The sequence below is a fragment of the Bactrocera latifrons genome, unplaced genomic scaffold (genome assembly GCF_001853355.1).
Source record: "Bactrocera latifrons isolate USDA-ARS-PBARC rearing strain unplaced genomic scaffold, ASM185335v1 scaffold_223, whole genome shotgun sequence".
NCBI lineage: Eukaryota > Metazoa > Arthropoda > Insecta > Diptera > Tephritidae > Bactrocera > Bactrocera latifrons.
Window position 1 is genome coordinate 265,456 of NW_017535775.1, and position 9,746 is coordinate 275,201.

The 9,746-nt window shown below is 33.7% G+C and overlaps 2 protein-coding genes across 10 annotated transcripts in view; both read right to left on the reverse strand.

Moving 5' to 3' along the window:
* LOC108968640 (5'-AMP-activated protein kinase subunit gamma-1) overlaps positions 1-9,746 on the reverse strand; it is a 197,356-nt gene that overhangs the window by 23,478 nt on the left and 164,132 nt on the right. For 4 of the 5 annotated variants that reach the window (XM_018932771.1, XM_018932770.1, XM_018932769.1 and 1 more), the window contains one exon: positions 2,484-2,617. In XM_018932771.1, coding sequence (XP_018788316.1) covers positions 2,484-2,617 — 134 coding nt within the window. Of the gene's footprint in view, positions 1-2,483; positions 2,618-2,939; positions 3,532-3,594; positions 3,801-4,003; positions 4,294-9,746 lie in introns of those variants that run through there. The other variant, XM_018932772.1, reaches the window with a different exon arrangement.
* The window catches only part of LOC108968644, a 39,268-nt gene continuing 34,131 nt past the window's right edge, over positions 4,610-9,746 (reverse strand). For 4 of the 5 annotated variants that reach the window (XR_001993350.1, XR_001993349.1, XR_001993351.1 and 1 more), the window contains one exon: positions 4,610-5,530. Coding sequence is in view for 1 of the 5 variants with exons in the window: in XM_018932779.1 (XP_018788324.1) it covers positions 5,217-5,530 (314 nt within the window). In the remaining 4 variants the exon portion in view is untranslated. Of the gene's footprint in view, positions 5,531-5,597; positions 5,670-9,746 lie in introns of those variants that run through there. The other variant, XR_001993352.1, reaches the window with a different exon arrangement.

Sequence of the window (9,746 nt, forward strand, 5' to 3'; positions counted from 1 at the left end):
TAAATAAAAATTGAAATTTAATTTTGAAATGCCAAGTTTGCTAAATCTAATCAAAATTTATTTTCTTAAAACAAAATCTGTGTAAAAAATTGATGAAAAATCATTAGAATGTGTAAGTTAGCCCACCACTACTCCTTAGTATTGAAGATGTTGGTTCGGCGCGAGCTCTGTTTCAACACGAAATACACAAGTGCGAAAAATATAAATTCAAAGCCATTTATTTTATTAACATTTTTTGTTATTTTTCCAGCCAATATTTGAGATGAGAAATGTGAAAACTATTTTTTTTTAAATCGGCATTACTGAAACTAGTACCGAAATTCTCCATTACGGACAGTCCTCATAGCCGGATATCTGCCATTAATGGAGACRTTTCATAAACACAACGGTTTCATTATTATTTTCAAAAGCAATTCCTTTAACCAGACACGCGTACGTTCCATTTACTGGACACGAATACTATTTGGTAATATTTCCGTCAAATTACTCCTGAAAACGGACAAGATTTCATAATATTTGTCAAGGAGCTTGTGTACAATTTATAGTTCTCACAGTTTTTTTTTTTAAGAAAAATACGTAAAATGATCACAGCAAACAAATTGTCTTGTGCTGGTGCGTCTGATAGCCGTTGGCTTACCAGAAGCTAATGGAATAATTTTCATTCCCTCCTGGCTGTCATTCTTCGCATTTATTACTTCATTAGAAATATAGTTCTGAGTTGCAGCTCCACTATCTTAGAATACAATGTAAACCACATATGGATAGCCCCCTTAGCCGGCGCAAAACACTGAGATGATGGGTGTCCGGTAATGAGAATTTCCTATACAACCAGATTTTTATTTTTTTTTTCCGTGACCTCAGTTATTAAAATGTATATATATTTTAATGCCATATTTTTTATAAAATTACCTAATTTTCACACAATGTTGACTAGTGTARTAATTCCACATTTTTATTTCCCAAATTACTCTTAAGTTTTATGTRTTTATTATTRTTTTCAATATTTGTTATTAAAGCTGYTATAACGTTACTTAAATATTATTATTTGTTATGTCGTAATTTAAATATTTTTATTTTTATTATGCATTGTACATTAGCAAACATGGTGCTTAATTGAATTTTATACTTAAAGCTATTTTTCCACCAATTCAGCGGCAACATAAAATTTATCTACAATCAACACACTTTTAWTTTGGTCACTAATTGCTTAATGTTGCTAAACAAAAATACTTTTGTTGTTTTTAATGATGTTAACTGTTTGGTTTTGTGCCACAAGTGTGATAAGAGTAAAGAAATAATTTAATTAATAAAGTCAATTTCAGTATTCAAAAGTGGYGGTTTTGGAGAAGTCGCGTACAAACGATTTAAAAATTTTGAAGACAAGTTCTTTGCTTACTGACAGTCAGAAAAGGATATATTGAGCCTTAGTAAACCGAGGTAAACCCCATTAAAAGTAAAGGCAATTAAAATTGAGATGCCAGCGGGCAATATAGCAATATTTATGGGGCTCATCTGATGAGTCACGAGCGCAATAAATATAATGACTTGCAGCAATTTGTGAAATTTTATGGTTTATATCACGTACTCAACAAACTTTGCTTTTATCTTGAYCAATATAATCATTACTATCGGTCAACTACTTCAAAAGTAAGAAAATATAGTTGCAAAATTTCCACTTGTTTATTCGGTTTATTACATTTTTTTAATGAGCTTTCGTGTTTTTTCKAGTTTTGTAATTATTTTCCTTGAAATAACGCATTCAATTATTTTTTGTAAAAAAAATTACCAATAAAATTGAACTGAATATATTAAAAATAACGTTAGGCAGAATATTGGCGGCAATGATATAAAAGTAATAACTAAATACATTACGGGACTTATTGTCACCCTGTGCAAAGTTTAAGCTCATAAAGTTGAGCAAAAATTCAAGGCGAATGACGTTCGTTAGCTTTTTACGATTGAAAGCTTTCCAATGACGTATAGCAAAAAATTATAAGCAAACAAATAGAATTTTCTCTCTGCAAATGTATAGAATAAAAAGAGAAAATCGAAAAGTAAAATAATGAGAGCAAACAAGTGAGATTGTTGTAGGAGAAAATAAACATAACAGCATAGTGGGATTATAGACGCGSCATGCTGCCTGCCTTTCGGCCATATTGTGCATTTTGTAAAATTATTTGCCTAGTTTTACATTCTTCTACCGATTGCAAGACCAAATTGACCTTGAGTCTGCGCTAATACTTGGGGTAAYGTACATTTCAGCAAAAGCCGGGAATTTAGGGGATGTTGCGATTTGAGCGTTTGGCAGACAGCGCGATTACATTTTTAACTTGGTAGACGTTCTCATCARTCATACGTTTGTATATAACGCAATTTTTGTTTGCGCCTAACAGTTTGCATATCACTGTTATTTAATTGAGAATTAAACCTGCCAAATTCACCGGAAAAACTAGTGTGTGTAAATAATACATTTTTTTGCTTACCCCTCTGGAATCACGGAATAAAATGGCGGCGTGATGAGGATCTAATGTGCCATCACCACGTAAGCCTCGACTAGCTGCACCCAAAGAGGCACGCCGTTTCTCCAAATCGGCTGAGGCACGACGCATATGAGCACCTAATTCCAAGAAGATATGAGAGATAAATTAGTTTTTTTTGCTTATGGAAATTGCATTAAATTACTAAAAAAAGGTTGTATGTTCAGAAAAATTACAACAAGTAACGGCATGGTGTAAAATCGAAGTAAAGTAAAATCGTAAAATAAATTGTGTATGCTAGCGCGTAAGATATAGAAATATGTACTCGTTTGTCTTGCATTATAAAACTTTTGCCAAATACCAGWGATAATATAAATTGTTGACTAAGCTTACGTCATATCTCGTACTTAGCCCTTAACGCCTTAAATCAGTACACATCATGACTCCACACCTCACATTTACCTTCTTTAACAATCTTCTCATAGATTTTATATGTCGCACCACAGTCTTCCAATATGCGATTGGGCCGACTCAGCGTATTCACATCCAAACTCTTGGAACGTGTACGAAAGTTCTCTTGCGGATCGTTCAATGGCGAAGTGCAAACACTGTTCGTGTCATGCGATTTGCGTGGCCAAATATGTACTTTCTTTGAGAATTGCTTCAACATCTCATGTATGGAGTGATGATGGTCCTTGGATTTTTTGTGTTCGCGCGGCAATGAGTTATCACTATCCTCATTCGTGCTCAAACTCTTCGCAAAACTGCTATTATCGAAACGATGTTTATATGACGAAGCACTGCCATTTTCGGCTGAGACTCGCGTCTGWCCGACATAATCGTCCAGCGATGTACAGGCGGCGCCCACTCGGTGAAATATTGAATTTATACTCGGACGTTCCGGTGTGCGTGCACTACTGGCACCCGTATACGTGAAGTACTGGTGATCGGCCTGCGATTCGTAGATATCATCGAGATCATGAGGGAAGTAGCCACCCTGTGTGCTATGCACTGGCGGTGAACCACAATAATCATTRGGGTAACGGCGTAGGCTCTATAAATTGGTTTAAAATTTAGTATGGGTTTTGGGTTGAACATAAATATGGGGTTTGCTTACAGCATATACGGCAGGACTGTGAGATCGATCGAAATAGTTACGTTTCGAACAGGTACGCTTGAAGCTGTTGCTGTAGCTATCATAGGAACTGCGTGTCATGTTGCTGGCATTCGATGGCGAGTTGCGRTAGTGATTGTTGAGCGATTTGCTGCCCTCGGGTACGGGCTGCGGACTGGATGACTGCACCAACTTATCAATTACCTTTTCTGGAATACGGATATTCAGCATTAAAAAGATTTTTTTTTCTATAATTGAAATAAAGCGAGTGTTAAGCATGGGGAGAGTAGAAGATGCTTAATGCTAAATTATTTCAAAATACATATATATGTATAATTCATCAATAGCAAAGAAAATYATTTTAATTGAAGCTTTCACTTTCTCTCCGTTTTGCTTTGACTGTGCAGCTTACCTTGTGACCAATTCGGTGATTTGGAGTTGGTCGACGACCCTGAACTGCTGCCCGAATCCACGCTACGCAAACGATTTGTGTCMTCGTTGCTATCGTAGCTGATGCTGTCACGTGGATAACTGTTACGAGCAGCAAAAGGTGAATGGTTGTTATGGTGATTATGATGAGTGCTGCAAGCGCTATCTGCGCTCAATTGTTTTTCGACAGCATGCTGCCGATATAAATGCGTTATGCCATGCATATTTATATGTATGTTGTATGTATGTATTGTCGTCGTTTTTATATACGAGTATATATTGAATTATTTAAAATTTAAAAATCACAATTTCCGGGGTAACGCCACTAATTTGTATATATGTATGTAAGCGTATACACTTATTTGCAATAAAAATTTCACGGCTAAATTATAATAAATCACACAATGCAGCGTTGTATTGAGATTATACCAGTAACAACACCAGTAGCAGTAACTAAATTATATTTTATATTCTTTAGTTTACGGATATAAAATGAAATTATTAAATTAAAAATCACACATAAAATCACGATTCTAATTGTTTTTGTTTTTAGTAGCTTTTATAGTTATTTTCGGCACTTTGTTTCTGCTTTTTTACAGTCACATGTTGTTATTGTTGTTGATTTTCTTGCAATAAATTTATTCTCAAGTGAATTGCCACACGTTTTTCTCACAACTTTAAACAGTCGCCAACAGGTTGATGGCCAATGTCGGTCACCTTGTAGTTGCTTTTTATACTTTCGAACTTTTGTTTTTGGTTTTTTTTTAATTTTAAACTTAGCATATGTGTATGTATAGAAAGTCAATTCTCTTTAACCGCTGCAACACACACTTCGCATAGTCTTCGCTAATGCACTTGATGCTGTTGCAATGTGAACGACGTTGCCTTGCCGGTCACCCACTCGCTGAATTATCACAAATACTGTAACAAAGCGTTCTAAGAAGCCGGCATCTGATTACAAAAACACAATACACGAATAAAAGTAGCTGGTAATAGTGACAATAGTAGCTTCTGCGCCAGAACAGCAAGTGTTGCTGCAGCGATAACTCACTCACTCTTTACATATGCACGTTGTTGCATTCAAAAGTTCACTTTTGCTCTTTGCATAAATAGCAGCAGATACTCAGTAATTTAGAGTTGAKTTTCGGCTCTCTCTTGAAGTTGTTGTAATACACATTTGTGCAACAATTTTAGTTTTAACTTTTTATCTTTTCTGTTGCATTTAGCACAGTCAATGCGTACAAGAGCAAGTTTTCGCTCGCTGCCAATGCAGCATATGACGTCGTTGTCGACGAGCTGACTCTGTTGTTGTGCTGTTTCTGTAACACTGCAACTGTTATGTACGCATTCAATAGAACAGCAGCAACGAAATGGGTGGGCGAATACCCGCGTTTCTGCGACAATGTTTTAGCTATTATTGCTATTACAAAGACTCCAACAATGTTTGGCGTTATTGTTGTTGTGTATTTAGTTATACCCGCTGCAGTTGTCAAAGTGATAGTTGAACGACCTGTAAGTAAGTCAAAGCTGTAGACAACATAAAATTGTTTATGATAATTTCTTTTGTACTCTCGTACACTATACACTGCCGCTCTCTATCTCTCGCTGTGTGTCGAATTTGTTTGCCGTTGTCTGGATGTATACATATGCATATTATGAGTACATTTACATGACTGAAAATATTATTTTCAACAGTTTCTAACATGCGATTTAATTTGTTTTGAAAAGTGCTATGAGATAAAATAAAGACTCATGTGATATAAAATAATATGATTTAAAACAAAATATTAAAAGATAAGATTATAAATTATATCAAAAATATAATAAATAGATACACACATAGTGAATATAAATTTTAATATTTTAACGGAAACTTGATTATAAACCATTGAATTAATTTTTTTTTCAAACTGTTTGCAACAAAAAATATATTCTTATCAAATCCTAAAGGCAATTCAACAATATACATACATATGTACATAAATACAAATTTAAAATCTCCCATAAAGATTAGTATATACTATCAGCACACTTAACTCAAACATGTTTGTATGCTTGCAGTTATGTATGTTATGCTGTCCTATGCACTATTTATTTGCAAGAATATAGTGCAGTTAAAATCAAATCTACTAGCTCGTAAAGATAATTACTTTGTAGTTGAGGAAACACTGTTATGCAATTGTCCATTAGAGGCGACTAATGATAAGTAGCTTAGAGCGGTCATCTTTATAGCAAGACAACGCAATGCAAGTGATTAAATGTAAAGTAAATATACATTTGATATTATTTTCTTAGTAGAGTGCTCATAATATCTTTGAATAAATGTGGGGACAGGGAAACCCTATAATGGCTTGGTGCAAGCGGGAAATCTGGCAACTACGGGCAGCATCAGCAAAGTGTCCATGACGAAATTAAAAAGTCGAGTCGCGTTTGAGAAGCCGAAGACGAGATACTGAATTTCGGTATCTGCAGTATTTTTTAACTTTTGTAAATTCATTTTAAGACCATCATTTTCTTTTAAGATCATCCATTTCATTTTATTGTGTTCATTTGGTAAATTTCTAATAAAACTTGGTGAACCTTGGATGCATTTGTGAACTCATTTTGTGACTTGTGGGTGGAATCCTACATAAATGGCAAGGCAGAATAAAAATTGGCGATTTCAAAAGAATTTTAATCAAATAAAATTCCAATATCAAAGTTTTTATCAAGACTTTATTAACTTAGTAGTTGTTGCATTGCTATTTTTTATTTGAKCGTATTTTCATATTTTCAGTTTTTCTTTTTCGTTTTGTTAATTTCCTGTTAATTACTCTTAATATAAACATTATKTGTTTTTTACTTTTTTAATTACTTTTTTCCATTAACATACATATATTTGTTATATTAGTTGCCATTTTTCTATATTTCGAACTTACTTCTTATCAACACTTCATCGAACTCCCTTGTACTTGACCTAGTTTTTGGTATACAAAAAAATAAATCGCTAGCGCGTAATCACACGAATTAATCTGTTAATAAATGCCCAACTCAAATACAACACACATAATTTGTTTTTGTTAAGTGTTGTGCGTACAGCCAAATTTAAAATTTMATTATTTTATACTAATTGGTTTTTGTTGTTTCGCGACTGTTCGGACGTACGAATGTACATACAGAYGTATATTCATCTACGAAGGCCATGAGTAATGCAATAACCGAATAAAAATTGTATTTTATGTTTCATTAAATAATATACAAAATTGTACATATATTTTTACGGCTAAATGGTAAAAAGCAACTATAAATTAGCAAATGTTTATGAAGACGACAGAACCACGCTGTTGGCAGCCAAACTTTGTGAAAAAAGTGCCTGCCTTTCTGTCTGGCCGAATAAGTGAATAAACATAAATAAAAGATAGTAAAAAAATATACACAGAAAAAATAATAAAATAATATAAAAAAAAATAAAAAATTCTTACCGACTACATTAATAATAAGTGGAATATACAACATATGTACATACGTTTTATCTGTCGCAACGTCTTGAATAATATACACACATGCGGTGATAGTGGTGAGAAGCGCTCTCCGAATATGTGTATGGGCATGTTTACATGTATATTTTCCTTAAATACATATGTACATGTGTTATGTATTTTGGTATTAATTTATTTGTAACTTTTTTAATATTATATTTTTATATTCGCTGATTTTTGTTCATTTGTTGACAAATATCACCAACGCTTTGTTRCTGCGTAGCTTAAATTTTATTGCTCTGTTTATTAACATTTAAATAATTTTTTGCACCCCCAATCGAACAAATTTACTCAATTTTTCACTAAAAAGCATTGTTTTTTGTTTTTTTGCAAATCTCTCTCAAGCGTAAACTGTCACATGCGACAAAAATAACAATAAATAATAAAGAGAGAGCAGCGAGTAAAGCGAATTGTTTGTGAGTATGGACGGCAGTTATCCCTATTTTTATCCAGAAAGCACCGAAAAGCATGGCGAAAAAATGTAAACAAAAAAAATTGCAAAAGGTCAAACACTGCCTGATAAATAACCTTGTGCATACCTGTGTACGCATGCACTGACCTACTTTGCATTTCGTCTAGGAACACTTCACTGGCACTGGTTGTTAGGTGTGATACCTTACGAAGCGAAAACTCGAATGTTTGATCGGAACATGTTAAGTAATCTAAGTTARCGAACATTGAATAATCCATTGTCGTGTAACTTATTGTAGTATGTATGTTTGTATGCAATTAAAATATTTTATTTGAAGTCGAAGAAAAAGGTGCTCATTAGCGATTCCATAACAATTGTGAAAATATATTACAAAATCAAGAAAAAAGTTAAACTCGCTCGCATCAAAGCTATAATACCCGTCACAGGTACATTTTTTATAGCAGACTATAATTTAAAAAGATTTTTTATTGACTTTGATTGGTCAATATACATGTCAGTGGTACGATCTGAGCAATTTACTCGGAATTTGTATATTGTATGTTTGGATAATAATCGATGCCAAGTTTTCGGAAGTTATCTTGTCAGTTAAAACAGTTTCCCATAAAAGAACCTGATTTTGTTTCTTCGACTTGCAGGACAGCTATATGCTATAGTGGCCCAATAACGGCATTTCTGCCAAATGAGCAGCACATTAGAAAGGAAAGCATGTGTGCTAAATTTCATCGATATATTTCAAAAAACCGAGAAATCACGCTGATCACATTTTCTGCTGTCTCCGATGTTTTCTTCTGGTGTTACTTCATGACATTAAGCTTGTCATGGAAGTACAAAACATAAAAAATAGAGCATTTAAAACATGTGTAAGTGTATGCCTTATCGCAAGCTTCAATATATAAATAATACAAATATGTAAACTATATATATTTATATMTGTTCGTATGTAAATTGTAAAAGCTTTGTATTTGCTGTCGGGTAGTCAAACAGCTGCTTGATGYGTCTCTACGCATGATTACTGTAAATAAATGGAAACTATAGCGAATTTTATTATTTAATATTTATTTACTTTACACTGCTATTATGTACATACATATGTGTGTACATATGTACTTTATATTGTTTGCACAATCTTTTACATGCTAATTGTTAATTTAATGTTGTTTCTGGCAGCATGCTTATCAGGAACGCGCCCACTTAAGGCATACAGATGTACAAATACATACATATGAATTTATTTACTTGCATTCACTTGATACAGCGCAGATAACGTTGCATTAAAAAGTGTATACAGCTTAAATGCTTTAAATAWAAAGCTGAGCATTTGCCTCGACAAGCGGTTAAGTATATATAAAGATAAAAACAATATGTTTATTAAAATCTCGCTATTATGTTACTAAGCTGATAAATTTGCAAAACAATTTTTTTTTTTGTTTAGAAAAAATGAACTCGGGTATGCCGAGCTCCGACTGAGGTTAGAAAATAACTCCAAAAATCTTCTAGAGCTGGAAATTCAGTTTAGAAAATTCTGTTTATTTGTTGCATTCACCACATTTTTCTCAAAAAATATCTAAGTGTTCGGATTTTTTACTATAAATAAGGAACTGAACGCCAAACCATAAATAATAGCCCATACACACAGCTGATAAGCAGCAGGGACGCAGCGAATGGCGAGAAGCGGTCGCCAGCTACAGCGAGATTGTTAATTGAAGCTGTTATCAGACGAAAATGCTTCTTCGCTGCACTGATGCTAGGCGTTTGCCGGAGTTCGTGGTAGGCTG